Source organism: Sardina pilchardus, chromosome 6 (genome assembly GCF_963854185.1).
Source record: "Sardina pilchardus chromosome 6, fSarPil1.1, whole genome shotgun sequence".
NCBI classification, from domain to species: domain Eukaryota; kingdom Metazoa; phylum Chordata; class Actinopteri; order Clupeiformes; family Clupeidae; genus Sardina; species Sardina pilchardus.
The window spans coordinates 21,053,352-21,070,885 of NC_084999.1; the positions used below are offsets into that span (position 1 = coordinate 21,053,352).

General features: G+C 43.5%; 3 protein-coding genes across 9 annotated transcripts in view; all 3 read right to left on the reverse strand.

Moving 5' to 3' along the window:
• lipeb (lipase, hormone-sensitive b) overlaps window positions 1-1,504 on the reverse strand; it is a 35,762-nt gene extending 34,258 nt beyond the window's left edge. Inside the window, exon 1 of the mRNA XM_062538973.1 lies at window positions 1,415-1,504. The gene's annotated coding sequence lies outside the window, so the exon portion shown is untranslated. The remainder of the gene's footprint in view (window positions 1-1,414) is intronic.
• A 1,390-nt stretch (window positions 1,505-2,894) lies between these two features.
• On the reverse strand, window positions 2,895-6,733 carry cd79a (CD79a molecule, immunoglobulin-associated alpha). 2 transcript variants are annotated; one of them, XM_062539004.1, is made up of 6 exons: window positions 6,585-6,733; window positions 6,344-6,453; window positions 5,096-5,386; window positions 3,850-3,965; window positions 3,592-3,651; window positions 2,895-3,445 (listed from the first exon to the last, which is right to left on the reverse strand). In XM_062539004.1, the coding sequence occupies exons 2-6, from the start codon at window positions 6,381-6,383 to the stop codon at window positions 3,326-3,328; spliced, it is 627 nt and encodes a 208-aa protein (XP_062394988.1). In that variant the 5' UTR covers window positions 6,384-6,453; window positions 6,585-6,733; the 3' UTR covers window positions 2,895-3,325. The 2 variants fall into 2 exon arrangements, with proteins under 2 accessions (XP_062394988.1, XP_062394987.1); XM_062539003.1 differs by having other exon boundaries at window positions 5,096-5,461.
• A 1,241-nt stretch (window positions 6,734-7,974) lies between these two features.
• Window positions 7,975-17,534, reverse strand: part of arhgef1b (Rho guanine nucleotide exchange factor (GEF) 1b) — a 46,349-nt gene continuing 36,789 nt past the window's right edge. For all 6 annotated transcript variants that reach the window (XM_062539007.1, XM_062539006.1, XM_062539005.1 and 3 more), the window contains 12 exons: window positions 17,251-17,466; window positions 16,920-16,994; window positions 16,711-16,786; window positions 15,752-15,916; window positions 15,200-15,287; window positions 14,336-14,461; window positions 13,625-13,677; window positions 13,242-13,385; window positions 12,967-13,089; window positions 12,518-12,690; window positions 12,089-12,185; window positions 7,975-11,911 (listed from right to left, as the gene is read on the reverse strand). In XM_062539007.1, coding sequence (XP_062394991.1) covers window positions 12,111-12,185; window positions 12,518-12,690; window positions 12,967-13,089; window positions 13,242-13,385; window positions 13,625-13,677; window positions 14,336-14,461; window positions 15,200-15,287; window positions 15,752-15,916; window positions 16,711-16,786; window positions 16,920-16,994; window positions 17,251-17,466 — 1,314 coding nt within the window. In that variant the 3' untranslated portion in view covers window positions 7,975-11,911; window positions 12,089-12,110. The remainder of the gene's footprint in view (window positions 11,912-12,088; window positions 12,186-12,517; window positions 12,691-12,966; window positions 13,090-13,241; window positions 13,386-13,624; window positions 13,678-14,335; window positions 14,462-15,199; window positions 15,288-15,751; window positions 15,917-16,710; window positions 16,787-16,919; window positions 16,995-17,250; window positions 17,467-17,534) is intronic.

Here is a 17,534-nt window from a genome sequence, read left to right on the forward strand (position 1 = left end):
ATGTCAAGCAAGCACCAGTCTATCCGGAGCAACTCGGGGCAAGATACCTGCTCAAGGGTAATGGTGGCGTCTAAGAATCAAAACTACAACTTACTCTGGCTATTGCTCACCCAGCGCCTCAGCTATCAACACTACTGTACATTAATGGTCATGCAATGATCTGCATTACAAAGGCAATGGGGTGTACCGGTAATTCCCTGAGAGCCTCCATAAGAACCCAAATGAAATAGCATTGTCTGTACCCACAGGACAAGACAAACTATTCAGTCGATGAGTGGCTGCGCAGGAATGCCGTGACCTCCTGTTCATCTTATGTGGCTAGTTCCTATGGCTGTCCCCTCAATCGGGAAGGAAAACGATGACATCCTGCAATGGACCTTTGCCCCGCATACTGTGCCTCTGCCTCTCCAGTGACGGTCTGGTCCCTACATCTAGACAGGAAGCATGGAACAATACCACACCCCACCCTCCCAGCAGGGACTCTGAGCTTCTCTCCAATCTAAGACAAATCTACAGGCTTTAAACTGACCAGAAGGGAAAAAAAGCAGTTCAGCCAAAGTTCCCTAATCAAGACAGGAGGTTAAGATTATCCTCACAGCAATCAGGTAGGCCTAATAAACTTAAAGGAGGGACATAAATCCATTCAGTTCACCAAATGTGACAAAACAGCAGGGAGATTATTCCAGGGAGAGCTATGTCGGCACTTGAAAGCCAGCATCTCCTACAGCCCAGTGCAATGTCGTGGTGGACCTAGATCTGTGCCCCTGCTGTCTTTGAGGGATTCAGACAGTCTGATGTTGTGCATAAAAACATGGAAAATATAAAGGTTTAGCACTTTACGAACCCGCGTTTAGCTGTATGCCTAACATGTAACTACCATAATTCTCGCGGCTGGTGGCAGTGACCCTACATGACCAACGATAATCATATTATTCCAGTTCACGTTATCCGTGATTGAGTAGGACACTGCTAATGTAAACAAATAGCCGTGTCCTAAGACGGTCATTGATACATGTTAGCGCTTACACAGTCATATTTAGGGCTATTGGAATTGCTGATTTATGGCAATACATTAGAAACGTTAGGCTACTTTTGTCACCATATAACAGCACTGTAACGGTAGCCTGTCAATAATAGTTGTAAGAAACGTGTCAATTGCATTCCCATTGCAGCATTGAATCAGAAAACGCGTCGTAGATTCGGCAGCTACAAAAGTACAAAGTTGTCAGACTTTTACCAATCACAGTAGCCTACTTGGTAACGTAACGTTATAATCTTATGGTTGTCAACAGTGGATGGCTAGCTAGTTAGCTATCCAGTATTGGCTATTGATAAGCCCGTGTGCATCAGTTCCTAATTTCACCAACATATCACAGACAAGAATAGCGACAGTTTGCATAACATAAGGATTTACCTATGGGGCCTTCCTTATTGCGCTTTGATGATCGTCTTCCATTCACACCTTGTTCATGCTTGCCACTTTCAGCTTTCTTTCCAGACGCCATCTTTCTCAATACTGTACTCATTCTACCACTCTTATCCTCTGTAGTAGTCGCACCTGAAAATAGCCACACCTACAGCCTAACGCACAGCCAATATATGGCTCGCGTACTGTTCATAAGCCAATCGAATTCTTCTTATGATAAAGGAAACGCCCATTATTTGAAGACTGCCTCTGGTTGCCCCTAAATAACTCCGTACTTGGGGTGAAACCATGGGTGAAACAGGTTATTATAAGCTTCAATCCAGTATTGCTGTTAGAATAATAATATGGCATATTTAATGGACTATTTAAAACTCACATTCAAGTGCAAGAGTTCAAGCTCAAGTCGCCCCCTGACCCACTAAAAGTTATATATCTGGATAATTACTAGCCTATTATAACTGAACAATGACATCATGGGTTTCACCGGGTTCCTTCACAGATGTATTAATCAAGCACCATGCAGTCTGCATTCATAATCAATGTGCTTGATTTTATACACCTGTGGAAAGGGACCTGATGAGACCCACAATACAATATTAATGTCATTACAGTATCAGTAGGCCAAGGTGGAATTTAATTGTGTCCATTTTAAAGATATCTTTTTGGGGGGGGGCTTTTATGCCTTTAATCAGACAGGACAGTGTAGGGTGACAGGAAACGAGTGGGAGAGAGAGTAGGGGTGGGATCCGGAAAGGACCACGGGGCGGGAATCGAACCCGGGTCGCCGGCGTGTGATGCAGGTGCCCCAGCCAGTCGCGCCACGACTGGGGCCAATTGTGTCCATTTTAAGAGTTACCAGGGCTAACTTTCTCTGAGGATTTCGGAGAAGCCTATAGATTGGAAGGCATTACAGTATATAGGCCTAGTTTTTGGACTATAGGCCTACTGTACCACCATCTGTGTTATTTAGGCCACCAGTGGAAATTATTTGTGCATAGGATGTGGATGCATGCATTCATTGTATGTGGATGCATTATGTTTTCTATGTAATTGTTTAAAGGCACCCAAACAGCAATACCATGTGCTTATTAAGCTCACATTGATCAGCCAGCCCTTAAAACTCCACCAGTCCACCAGGAAATCTGCTGATCATCACTCCACTGCTTCAATTTAGGCCTAGGCTACTAAATTGGTTAGCCTAGCCTACTTGATGGTCTCTTCTATCATCTCTTTGAACGAATGTGGTAGGCTATTGTTCATTATAGACAAATCCTCTGTTTGAAAAGGGAGAGGATGTTCCAAAGAAAAGACAAATATATAGACATCAAACAGCCTGTTTTAGTTGTGAAGTCCATCAGACCAAGTGAGATTTTACACCTTCTCTGATGGGTCAGATCTACCTGAGACTGACATACAGTAGCCTAAGTGTGCTGATTCATCAAATACTCAAATAACACGAGTAGGAAAGTTCATTATTCTTGGTTTATTAATCATGAATTCCCACATACCAAACACAGAGTTTATCTGACAATGAATACCTCTCAATGATCCTTGAAGAGCTTGAGTCATTTTTCACCCTGTTAACTCATGAGCTGTTTAGGTCATCACAGGAACTAAACAGTAAAACCACAGCAGATATTCAAAGAGCATAATTAGGTAAAACTGTCTTAAAGATATGTTTAGCCTAACACAGAAGGAAGTGGAAACTGTGTCCGATACTTCTTTATCTCATTCAATTTATCTAAATGACTGGTACCATACAATCGCATCTTGAAGGCATTCAGGGATACAAAATTCAATTCTTATTATGAAATTATCCAATTTTTCAATTGATTTCAGGCATGTACGCACAAACACACACACACACAGTTTGCATGTCAGCACACTTTCTTGGTTGCTTCACGGCTTCTCGAATTGAGTATCATCCTCAGCTACGTTAGCCACATCCTGGTAAGGCCCGTGTCTGTCAGATCTTTGGATCTGGTAGTAAGTTGAGTCACAGCCGTCCAGGTTGAGCCCCTGTCATGAACAAGAAAGATTTTGCTGGTGTAAAACTGAGTTATAATTTGCACTCGCTGAGTGAGGACACATGACTTTATGAGAAACAAAAATCACAAGTTCTCTCCCAGAGTTGCCAAAGGAAGAAGAGAAGCAGTGGGCCTCACCTCATAGATGTTCTCCTCTTCTCTCTGCTTCCTCCTGTTCAGCTCTGTGAGTCTCTTTGTCTGGAAACCACATAGTAGAAACAGTTCATCCATCTTGAATTTCCCCTTGAGGATCAATAAAGTATCTATCTATCTATCCATCTATCTATCTATCTATCTCCACTAGTGAAATACAGAATAATGTATGTCTGAATGTGTGCCCTAACTCGGTTCAACTGATGAGGGTGGAATTTGACCTCAGTCTGTCTACTGGTATACCTTTCCCAGCTGACAGATACCCGGAAGTAGCACGCTGAACAGTAGCAGTACCCCCTCGATGGTGATGATGCTGTTCTTCCAGCTCTCGCTGATGTCAAGAGTTCGCTTCATGGGAGCTGAGGGATGTAAAGATTGGGCTAGAGACAACCTTGTGATGACTATTGAGGACAAGTCAGTCAGCTCTGCTGGCTTTTCTGCAGTAGTGCCATGCTTCCACAAAGACAAGAGTGTGAATGAAGAGACAGTCAGAGGGTAACAATATGTACTGTAGCCCACATGTACAGTTTTGACAAGACAGGGAGTTGTCACCGAAAAGGGGAAACAAAATTGTGACACATGGCATGTAGATGAAAAATGTTCTGATAAATTAGAATGTGCTTTGTTTAGCATGTGAGCAAGTTCCAAAAAAAAAAGGAAGTCGGAGGGGGAAAAAATGAAAATCATCAGAGGCAAAAAGCTTTGTTCTTTGTGATGAAAGGTTCAATAATGAGCTGTTTATGGTGAGCTGCAGTTCATGCTCACTATATCTGGCTTTAGCTCGTTATTATCTTGTTCTTCATATCTAACACATGACATAATGCGCAAAATCAAGCTCTACAGAACACAGTAGGCTTAAGGCTACAGTATGTCTTAAGTCCCGTCATGTGTCCTTGTGCCTGGGCATGTTGGCCAAGCCTGACTGGCACCAGCCTACCATGTGGAGAACAGGCTCAAGAGTGTTTAGTTAAGCCCCGAGAGGCCATAGGTTCCACTGATTTCAGAGCAACTAAGGGGCGATGTTAGGCACGATGCACAGTAGAGCTGTTATCTGTTCTAAAATCAGTGGAATCTACTGTACCACCTTGAGTGGCTTATTACTTTTCTAAAACGGTTACTACATATTATGGCAAGATTTCATAAAATACGGCAACAAGAAATGTAGCGGTTTATTTATGGTTGACAAGCAACTTCAAGACGCAGCTACTCTTTTGATGCAATGCAATGTGTTGGATTTTACAACAGCGTCGAGCATTATTCAGCCAATCATAATCAAGGACCGGAACTATCCATTTTAGAATGGGTTATAACACCTCCTTGTTCCTTGCATAAAATCCATAACATGCCCCTATCTCTGAAGGTTCTAGGTTGCAGTTCTATCTGCAAGGAGAAGAAAGAAATAACACACACACACACACACACACACACACACATACACTTTGCAGATACTAATGACAAACAGTGACGTGCTGTGGAGAGTCCTACTTACTGAAGACCTGCAGGTAGGTGCCATGTGAGTATATGCAGTGTGTGCCTTTCTTGAGACGGCACTGGTAGAAGCCTGTGTTATTCAGCTGCACCTTTGCCAGACTCAGACTCTGGCACATGGATCCAATGCTCTGCACCTCCTTGGTCACACTCACGTCATTTGGGCAGGTCATGTTGTTGTCTGTCATGTAGCGGATGACCCAGGTGTGATTGACAGTGATGGGAGTGAGGACATCATAACAACACTTCAAAATGGCATCACCATTTTCTGGGACACGCTGAGAGGGTTGATCTGGCAACAGGTTGAACTGGTCAATTTTCTGGAGGCGGTCGCAAGCAAAGGCAGGTGGGAATACAAAGTGGCCCACTAAAGACAAGTAAGGAGGATAAATGTTCACATCAGTATTAATACATCTGGATCTATATGTGAACAAAATAAACTTTCTTTCCATTTTTATCCAAAAAATGACATATAATAAAATACAACATAATAACAAAAATTACATATATCTTGTGTGACTTTTGAAATAGTATTGAAACTATACTATAAAATTTGCTTAAGGAGAAAAAACATCCAGTTGAACTGAATAGGTTGCTTAACCTAAACAGAAAGCTGAAACAGAAAGATAAACAGAAAGATGAAAAAAGAAATAATTTTGCCATAATGAAAACACTCTGTATCAACAGTGTGACAACCAATCAAGACTCAAAAATGAAGTCTGGGAGTAGGAGCATGAGAATTTAAACACAAGTTAGAGTTTACATAAACTCAGTTGACAGTTTAAGGTCCTCTGTAAAGTAGTATTCCATTAGCAGCTTTGAGAAGAAAACCAGAGGAGAGTCACAGATGCTTTGAGGGGAAATAAGCTCCACTGAAGCAGAACAGAAAAATTAAAGTAACGGCTACGCTGCACATGTTTGCACCAGACGGAAGCAGAAATAGTTTTCTAAGATAATTTAGATGACAGAAAAAAGAAGAAAAAAAAACATATATATATATACATGTATATATATATATATAGAGAGAGAGATTTAAAGCTCAGTTACAAATAGTGTGCTTCTTGACAATTCAACTGCAATTATGTATAAACATAAGACAGATATGTAGACAAAGTGATGTTGTTTCAGAGGATGAACACTATTTTCTTTTTTCACTTTCACTCACCTCCCCACTGGCCGACACAAACACACACACTACGCAATGTCTTTTACATCTTTCTAAGTAGGCATGACATGATTAGTTGCTTACCTGTACAAACACAAAACAGAAAAACAACTGTGATGTCCATCTTTCTTCCGATTCAGAGTTGGGCCTCCACATCAACACTCACGCTGAGGTTCAAGGTGTCTGTCTTCTCCCTTTGTGGAGCACAAACCATAAACCATAGACATCCAAAGACAATATGGGTGATGGGTTTCAACTTCCTTTTAACTCCACCAACTCATCAGTCAGATCTCAAACTGAACTTTGGTCAACATAGGTGTCTTACCCGTCAACAATTTACAAAATCTTACTGATGAAGGTCAATGGCCGATTCCCTTCGAAGCTCGTCTTGATGGATCGGAGTGATCTTGTGTTTTGATGTCAGTTTGGAGGTGCTACACAACAGGAGACAAGCTTGACTGGCTTTACTGTACTCCTCCATCTGCACAAACAGCAGAAGTCTCACAGATGAGAACCTGGCGTATTTCCTTGTTTTCAGTGTTTGTGTGCAGCCCAGTCAGTCATATGTTTTTCAAAATCCAGTTTATTGAAACAAAGTGATAGTATAGACATATTAACACAGATATATTCAAGTAGTGAGTACAATAGGAATGGTCAACAGACAATAAACAGAAAATGAAACATTAAAACAGAATACAAATAAAGAAACAAGAAAAAATAAATAAAAGGTAATCTTCACTCCTCTTTAACAAGGTTTTGGTAAATCTTTATCACTTCCTCACAAATAATGAGGGTTAAAGGGTTAACAAACAAAGGCTTTCAAACCAGTCAATCATCTGTGTTGTTTTCATTTTCCTTTGATTGACACGAGCTCTTGAAGGCCCTTAACCTGACATCTTTCTGCCTTAATTGTGACAGTGGGTGGCTTTCTTGGAGAGGAAGTGCTGAGTTGGTGTTGTCTGGCGGGCGGCTAGGGCTGCACGATTTGGGGAAAATATCCAATTGCAATTTTTCTTACAGATATTGCGAGAAGTTGTGAATATACAGTATACACAATATATTGTGATTCAGTTCACCATTCCAAAGGACCCTTTAGTTTGTGCCACGCGATTAGTGAACACACCCACAGCACACCTACACCGGCTGCAAAGCTCACCAAATCAGAATTTATGTGCCCGTAATGCACATCCACCAACCAGTCCAGAAGTGGCACAATCAAGGAGAATGACAAATATATCTCATGAATGTGATGAAATTGACTGTACACAATTCTTTTTTTTGCAGTTAAGAAAAAGATGAGAAAGATGAGGCTGTGTTGGTTCATACAGCAATTTTGATAATTGTGCAGCCTTACTGGTGGCTTATAAAAGGTGGTGGCCCTCAACTTGTGTGTATTCAGTGTGGCTTTGTCAGTTTGTCAAACTTTGTCAATGTGCTACAAAAGGCACTGAAAAAAACAAGGCTGATGACTTCTCAACTCAATTCAGGTCTGATACTAGCTTTGAGATGAACAGTTCTCAAGATATCCTTATATGCCACTACGGTTAGTCTCAAACATTTAATGTTCTGACCTTTCTAATTCAAAGAGGACATTGTTGTCTTTTAATATAAAATTCACAATGAGTTAGGCTGGGTGTGACACCCATGTGTATGGGTGTGAAAATAATATTGATATGTATAAAGATTAGTATGTGAAAGAAGAGACCAAACCCAGGTGACCTTTTTCCATTTATTAGAAAAAAGAAACCAATAACAATAATTAAAAAAAAAAGTACCTCATTATTCTGAAGTATACATCATTAAAAACCCTTTCATAGAATAAAATCAAAGCCCAAATACACAGTATAGTTCTTGCATATTCATTTCGTATATAGATATATATATATATTTATATATAGGTGCTGCATGGTTGCCTGAAACATTAACCAACCCCATGTCTTTAACACATTGTGTTAAGCGGAGCGGGGCGTGGCGATGCTCATCACCCCTGAGCTGGAAATGGTGTGGAGCTACAGACAGCAATATGTTCTGATGCTAATGGCTACATGGCTAGCGTTCGCATGCTCATTGGTCATATATCTTTACATCTGAAGCATTGTGTGGGCCCCCTACCAGCTATACTGAGGAAAGAGCCTTTAGGAGAAGGGAATAAAAAGGATTGATTGATTGTCATAAAAAAGGCACCTTTCTCTATAAATACATTTATATACACAGCTACGTTTTTTTTGTTTGCTTTTTTTTTGCTGTTTTCTCTAGATTTGGGTGCAAATGGGGGCTCAAAAGAGACAGACGTAAATAAAGAGAAGAGAAGCAGTGAAGCCGGGACTGCTCTTAATAATGTGTAGCAAAAATGGATCAACAGGAAAACGAAACAAAACAAAAAAAGCCGAGACTGGCACTAAATATTGGCAAACAAAAAAATCTGAAGAAGCCGGAGTAGGCCTTGTTCCACCGACTATTATTCCAGGTTGTTACTGAATCCAACGGTGATAATGGATCATATATTTTTAAGCAAGGGATAGACTATTCTAAAATCTACATTCTCTCTCTCGCTCACCCATTCTCGCATGTTAGGACAATGCATAGTACATAATTACTTAACTGTTCAGGATGAAGCAAACTACCATACAGGAAACGAATCCTCTCAAGTTGTCTACCTAATAATATAACGCAATGATTTCAATGCTAGAAGATACGCGAGTTCCTTGGAGGGAGACTAAGGGAGTAGAGGGCACAGTCACTGTGAAAGGCTCTCATCTGAGATTACAGGAGAGGAGGGGGAGGTAGAGAGCCACTGAGGAACAGGCCAGCCACGTGGCCCAACTGAACCAAAACCCCAGACAGACAGACAGACCAACAGTTTGAGTACTGCATTCTCCTTGGCACAGCCTAGAGAAGCTTGACGATTACACAAAAGAGAGGAAGGAAGAAGAGAGAGAGAGAGAGAGAGAGAGAGAGAGAGAGAGAGAGGGAGGGAGAGAGGGAGAGAGGGAGAGAGAGTGTGGTGATGGTGGTGGGGAGGGAGGGAGTAACACCGGATTGGCGGTGGCAGAAAATTATCTACACTTTCAATATGCATGCCATGGATACTAGGTAATTACTGTGCAACTACTGCCGCATCGTCACATGTCCTGACGCAGCGGTAAAAACCCTATCTGAGGGTCTCAGGCAGCTGATATCTCCAATTTACAGTCCTGGCGGAGTTGGTGCCTTCAAGACGGGTTCCGCCGCTCTAGCCAGTGTAACTCAAAGAGTTAAAGTACAGTTAAGGTTTGGTGGGCTCGGTGAATCTCCCCAGAGAACTACAGCTATACAATGACAGAATTGACTGGAAACAAAAACACAAGCTTCAGGAGCACACTCACCAGCATAGCACTCAACATGGGCAAGCCCAACTATGAGGGACCCGTCAGAGCACAGCAAAGGAATGATCCATCTAGTCATTTTTCCATTTGAATCACAATCAAGTGCCGATCTGTTATGGTGGTGACAGTGTCAGCCAATTCATAAGTACAATGAGTACTGCCTGTCTTCATATCACTGCCTGCTGTCCTGCTAGATCGTGAGAAGAACATCAAACCTCTCCTCCGGTGACCAGAGATAGAAGTTTGGGGGTGGGGAGTGGGGGTGGGGGGGGGGGCACTGAGGGAGGGATGCAAGGGTGGTCTCTGAGGCCAAAAGGGTAACCAGCAAATGCGGGTGAATCACCCTCAGTTTTGTGTATCCCTGACACGTGTGTGTGTGTGTGTGTGTGTGTGTGTGTATAATATATGACACATTCAGACAGGCCTATAGCTAAAGACAGATCTTCCTCTTTGGTCCTGATTATGAGTCTGAAATCTAACAGTACAGCTCGAGCTCCTTAAAGAAAAAAAAAATGTCTTTAAAAAAGAATAATTACAATCAATTCCAGGAAAAAAGTGTATGAACAAAAGAAATGGTGAACTAACACAAAATACAAAAGACTACCAAGTTCAGAGTAACAATTCAGCTCTGTAACAGCATACCAAACTAAGATGCCCCCCTTCACTATAGTACAACCACTCCCCAAGTATCTAAAAAAGGCTGGTGAAGTCACACACACTCACACAAACACTCTCTCATGTTCACTAACTCTCCCACACACAACCAAACGCTTAAACAGGTTCAAGGTGTGCCTTCTTCAGCATTGCGTGCTCCAGCTGGTGTGACCTGTATGACCGCCTGAGGACAACATGACCTACACCGTGTGTGTGTGTGTGGCTGTGTGTGTGTGTCTGTGTTTGTGTGTCACAATGTGACATATACTTGCTTTGCAATGCCTGTTATTCACATCACAGCACAAGTATCAAGATTCTGTTTCCAGGCTCTACCGATCATCTCTTCATCTCTGAAACCTTCTCTGTTGTTAACTCATCTGATCCTGTTCCTTCTTCTGCCGTTCTTCTCATCCCAACCACTGATCTATAAAGAATACCTGGATAGACTATCTCATTGGGTATTCTTTATAGATCAGTGATCCCAACACATCCCCCTATTCCTGATCCCTTCATCACTGATCTTCCTTGACTCCTATCCAGCATCAACTTCCCAATTCATTCCAACATCTACAGGTTAGTCGAAAAAAGACTAAACCCGAATTCCGTGGCAAAAAAAAAAAGTCATGCTTAACTGATCCTGAGTCAGTCACACGGTCACACCAAAAAGGTCACAAACTCAGCTACTTTGCAGGAAGTCCATAGAGTCCATCAGTTCAACTCAACCCCTAGGAAACACAAAAGGTGCACCAATGTCCCTACATTTTGGCCAGGGTTGCAATAATGACTTGCATACAAAATGAGAATTATATAAAAAATACTTTAAATGGGATAAACCAAAACTACATGTGCTAACTAATTAACGGGTACGCCTTTTATAAACAGAGAATACACATTCTTACACACAAAAGCTCATTTAAGATGGGATGGAGGAAAGATGAACATATTTTACAGAAGTGAAGAATACTAATTGAAATAAATAATAATGTGTGTGCGTGTGCAATTTTGAACTGAGCCTGATTGGGGCCTCTCCCGACGCTACAGCAAATGTAAATAAGTCAAGTGACTGTCTTGGCAAACAGCAGCCTTCAACAAGCATCAGGCTTCAACAAGCATCTCTCTTTTGCATGCATAAATAGGTTGCGTTTGGATGGCTAAGCCAATCAGACGGTGTCATTTGCAGCTGAGGCAGAGTTGCATTTTTGCATTCGGTGTCTTTTTAGCCGGGGTGGGCAGTGGGGGGGTAGAGGAACGTTACAGTTAGTTGAGCACGCCCGTGTGTATCACTGAGGGGAGGGGGTGGGGGGGTCCTGATCCGTGATGGCAGTTTCCCTGTCTCTCTCTTTCACACGATTAACCTTTTAAAACACTCTTTGGCACCTGTTCACACATCTCTCTTCATTTTACTCTCACGTATGCACACACACACACACACACTCTTACACACACTCATTCCTACATCGCTACCCTGCTGTACAGTACTTCAGCCCTGCCGATCCTTGCCGATCCTCAGAGGCGTGAGGAAAAGCAGTCGAGTGCCGAGAGAGCGGGGAACGGCAAACTTCAGGCAGCATTAATCGATCCCTCCCCATAAAACCCATAACTCTTGCACTCAAATCCAGCACATGATGTGGTCCTATGGAGAACAGAGAAGGGGGGGGGGGGGGGGGTTAAAATTAGTAGACTTCTCAAATACGAAATCCTACTGTACGCTTAGTCATTCATTCATTTACCAATGCAAACAGAAATAAAAACATCCAGACACACACACACAAACACACAGAGAAGAAAAAAAGAGGAAATTATACTTCACCTTGTGTCCAGAAGGGGGCATCTCACTGGTAGTTCCCTCCCTGAAGGGAGAACTTTGAAACCAGCTCCAGCAACTTGTAATGTGCTACTTCAACACTCTGGAAAACATGCACAGACTGAAATTCAGTACCAAAAATCTGTCACTTCTCTCATTTATAATCTGGACATAATATAATATAATATCACTTTTCCGTCAAGGTTATGTTCAGCTAGTGTCTAAAAACACCAATTCAGCTAGGCTCTCTTTCATAGTCCTCCAAAGCCATTGCCTAAATCTGCATTTTGTCCGTTTCATTCATGAAACCCCTCTAAATTCCTAAGGTCACTAGGACCCAACCCCTCCGGCCCTTTCCTACCACTGCCGTGAGTCCTCTCGAGTGTCACTACCCCTTGGAGTTCGCTTCCACACCTCCGCGTCTCTCCTCCTCACCTGCAGCTTCTTCAGCTCCTCCTCCATACGCTCCAGCCTCTGCTGCACATCCTCCATGCGCTCCTGCGACAGCACCATGGGCGTGCTGATGCCGCTCTCCTCCTCTCCCTTCATCCCTCCTTCCTCTGCCCCTCCTTCTTCCTGCTGTCCATCAGAGAGGGCCTCCTCTGCAGCTAAACGTGCGCGCGCACACACACACACACACACACACACACACACACACACACACACACACACACACACACAGTCAGTTGTTGCTGTAACAGGTACTCATGGGTTTCAACAGGTCCCTTTCCACAGGTATATTAATCAAGCACCATGCAATCTGCATTGATAATCAAGGTGCTTGATTTTATACACCTGTGGAAAGGGACCTGATGAAACCCATGAAACCCATGAATAGATGGTCTTGTTTGTGTTTGGATGTCTTGTCCATGGCTGATATGTACCTGGTGCCTGACATCCATCAACCTCATCCTGTGCCTCAGGCTCCGCCCCTCCGTTCTCACCGTCCACCTGGGAGTCTTCGGATAGGCTGATGCTGCCCACCAATAGCCTCTTTAGGGACATGACTGTGGGTGACAAGACATTTTTTTGTTTAAAAACCTGGTCCTGATCCATTTCATTTCATATTTGTGCTGCCCATTATTCCACTGTGTGTGTGTGTGTGTGTGTGTGTGTGTGTGTGTGTGTGAGAGAGATCTCTCAACACGGATCAACTCACGTTCTTGTTGCAGAATGTCGCTGGACATCTCTTGATGGCTGTTGCTCTGAGCTAATGGGTCAAAGCCATTGGCTAACAGAAAGTCCATCAGCGAGGCATTCGCGTCTCCCCCCTTCTCCTCACCGAGCAGGTCCTTGTCTTGGTCTGAATGTGGGAACACACAGCCAGACAACACATTATGGATGGAAACATTTCACACACACAAGATGGTTGGATGGAAACACTTTACACACTTTCAACATTCTAGCATTCTATAGAGAAGTAAAGTAGCAAACTGCGGCATGGGTAATGTAACATGTAATATGTTGACAAATTGAACGCATCTGTTCTAACCAAACCCTGAGTGTGTGTATGTGCCATGAATGAACCATGAACAATCTCACCATTGTTCTTCAGAGAGTCTCCATTCTCTGCAGGGCTGGTAGGAGGATGCAATCTGTTGAGACAGAGAGAGAGAGAGAGAGATAAATGATCAAGTTCCTCAATATATTTGTAGAGCGGGAGTGGATTCCTGCAACTGTCCATGAAAACAGTTGCAACAGTAGCAATTGGATTGACTAGTTCAATGCAAGAAAAAAATGGAAATTGTGACTTGTAGGCCTAACAAGTCTTGCTGGAGTGAACGCATAATGTGGGCTGTTGCGCAAATAAATGAATTAGGGAGAATATCTGCATCTCCGTTAATCAAAAGCTATAGTTTTGCGAACATCGTTAATATGAAAAATGTCTTCATGCAGGCTAGTGTCAAGTAGTGAAGTGAAGACAGGCCCTGCTTGCCCTGTTAAGGTATTTCTGTCCCTCCCAAACTGTGTTAAATGGTATATGTAACAGCGAGAACTTCAACATTTTCATGGTGGAGAAACTGTCAGACCCCCGCTAAATGTAACAACTGTTGTGGCTATATTGAAAAAGTCCATAGAGTCTGTGTAATGAAAAAGGTTGGGAATCCCTGGTGTAGAGTATGGAAGGTCCATGAATTACAAGGAAAAACATACATGAAAGACCTCCAGATGCAACACCACACACACGGACACACGCACACACACGGACACCCGCACACACACACACACACACACACACACACACACACGTACGTTGTGGGGCTGCAGGGACCGGCGCCGCTGCCTGGGACCAGACTGCCGAAGCGGCTCCTCTCCAGGGTTGGCCCTCCTCCACTGGTCTTGAAGTTGTCCACCGCCGACTTGATCATCTCTGTCCAACTGCAAAGGAGATACCACTTGAGTGACAGCCAAGAGAGCCTATTATAGTACAGCAAAACATCCTTTTCCTCTCCCTCCTCACCACCACTTACTGGTGCATGTGTCTGTTGTCTAAATATGGCATTTCGACTTGCTTTACGCTTACATAGAGAAGGCTTTTATCCAAAGCCACTCACAATGCAGTAGGCTTTCTTAATACCTTTGTGTGCTCACTACAGACTGATCTCCCTTAGAGTAGTGAATTCCAGTCAGCTCAGTTGTAAAGCACATTCAGACGTTCAGGTTTTAAATATAGTTCTTTAATCATGCTGGATAAGCAATTATGATTGGATCCTGGGTTTTTGGTCATTTGGAAACAGGCATAAATGGCATTTCCAGGCGAGTTTGTAGAGCAATTTCAAATCACCCAGGCTACAATCATGATGGATTTCACGCAAATGTCAAGGTGTTTCAAGGATTTCTTACTCGAATGGTCAAGAAATGTTGTCAGCTCGGCTACTGGTAAGGTTCTAGAATGTCTGGAAGCCTGCTGAGCTGCACAAGCACATCAAGTCTCTGTCTGAATGTGAAGATGGCACCCTTCCCTTCCCAGCCCCTGCTCTCCTCGCCTCACTTCCTCACTCCACCCCATCCTCTCCGGTTCTCCCTCACTTCCTCCTCCTCTCCCCTCTGGTTCTCTTCCCTTCCTCCCCTGTCCTCCCCATCCCTCTCCTCCTCTCCATCTCTCCCCTCACTCACTTCTTCCTCTCCTGGCTGGACTGGGCCACCAGCTCGTAGATCTGAGCGCCGCTCTCCCAGGTGAAGATCACGTAGAACGCCTTGCGATCTGAGACACAGATGGAGAGAAAGGAAGTAAGTCACCGACAGCAGGGCTGGTTTTGAGCTTGTGTGACAAGAAGTTGAGATACTAATCAAGCAGTTAAAGACTATCTGACTATCAGGCTAAGGAAATGACTGAACAAATCCATACACACTGTTAAGCAGCATTCACACCAAGAAGCGTCCACACTGGCCAAAGATAAGAAAAGTCTCTCCTCGAGTTAATGAATGTGATGGCTAAAATATTATGGGTTCTGGTTGGCTGTTAGCTTATCATTCTCAAAATCGCTCTGAAAGTGATCCCCAATGATATCGTTCTTCATGTTGTTGGCGTTACAGTTTATGTGTGAACATCATCATTCATATTAACGAGAACGATATTTGTTATATATATAATTATCGTTATAGTTATCATTCTTGGTGTGAACGGCCCTTTACTAGTCCCCCCCCCACCCACACACACACACACACCTGTGGCCACCTCCCTGAGGAAGGCGGATTCCAGCTTGATGATGGGGCTGAGCATCTGCTTGCCCTCCTGCACCAGGTTGCTCTTGCTCTGACACTTGAGCACCATCTTATCGTCCTGCCTCTGCAGTAGCACCAGCAGGTCTCCCAGCAACACAACCTGCACCTCTGAGACAGGAAGAGAAAAACAGAGATGAGACAGACAGAGAGAGAGAGATGAGATGAGAAAGAGAGAGAGAGTTAGAGGAAGAGAATGGCAGAGGTAGATTGGGGCGTGGGGCAAAAAGGGAGAGAGAGTTTTTATGGTTTTGAACAGAACCAATATCAGAGACAAGCGTGTGAGACACTAGCCCTTTTTCCATTAAAAAGTTAATTCACTTAAAAAAACGATGCGCATCAAAAGTTAGTGCGACACGTGATGGAAAATGACTTCTATCGCTCTAACGTCGGTTTTGACGTGATAAGTTAATTCGCTCGCCAGAGGTGGATTAAGGAGAGTTAAAGCGATATAAATGTGATGGAAAAGGTTTGTAGCGATATAAGTTACTGTGACGCCTGCTCAGAATGTTCACAAAGTCTGCGCTAAATCTGAATTCTGTCTCGCGCCTACAAAGACATTGACCTCACAATGGTGTACCATTTACTACCTTTGATAAATTCGCTAGAAGTGTTCCATTCGCTACAACTGTTGATGGAAAACCATCTAGCGCAGTAGAAATACTGCGCATTAACAGGGCTCTGATGACATCATTTTGATTCGCTAGAATTGTTCTTTTGAATGGAAAACCGTTTTAGCACTTCTTGTATCGCTCAAAATTACATCGACTTATGAGTTAATTCGCTTGAAAATCTTATGGAAAAAGGGCTACTGATTCACTGTGAATGGTATGCTGGGAACATTATCCAAAGAGGCTGACTGAGGGTCTGTGGTTTAAGGAGCGAGTTGGTAAAGGCACCCATACCTAAAGCCTTCTCCTTGGTCACCCTCCAGATCAGGGGGCCTTCGAACAGCATCTGCCTGGTTGTCAGGTCAATACTCTGAGAAAGAAAGATAAGAGGGACAAATGAGTCAGCATAGAGCAAAATGCATCGACTTACATCTTCACATGGCTATGTATCAGTGAGAAATCTTCTGTGGGTGGATGTGGATGCATGGTTACGCCCCCCTCACCTTGTACTCAGTGTAGAGCTCATTGCTGGGCTTGAGTCCAGAGGTGTCAAGCTTGCGCTGGTAGTCTTTCAATGTCTGGAAACAAAATCACAAGAAGATCAACTCAATGAACTCTTGACACAGACACTGAGCAGGTTACAAAACTACATGTATTTGTATGCAATCCTTGCATGCATTTGTCTGTGAAAGTGTAAGAAGGTGTGAGTGTGCAATCATGTGTGTCTGCTTACCAGACAACTATATGAATACACTGTATGTGTGAGTAAGTCATCCTTGCATGTAGCTGAATGTGTGTGTGTGTGTGTGTGTGTGTGTGTGTGTGCACACTCACCAGCAGGTTCTCCATGCTCTTGACCTCCTCGTTGACGTGGTTGAGGATCTTGCGGCAGCACTCGGCCACCTGCTCGATCTTCTGCCGCTCGTCGTCCTGCACGGTGCTCTTGGCCACGTTCTCCAGCAGCAGCGGGTACTTGGTCAGGCGCTGCATCTCGATGGGGATGATGTCCTTCAGCTGCAGCCGCCTGCACTGGGGCCTGCTCTCCGCCTCCTGAGATGCGCACGCACGCACACACACACACACACACACACACACACACACGCACACGCACACGCACA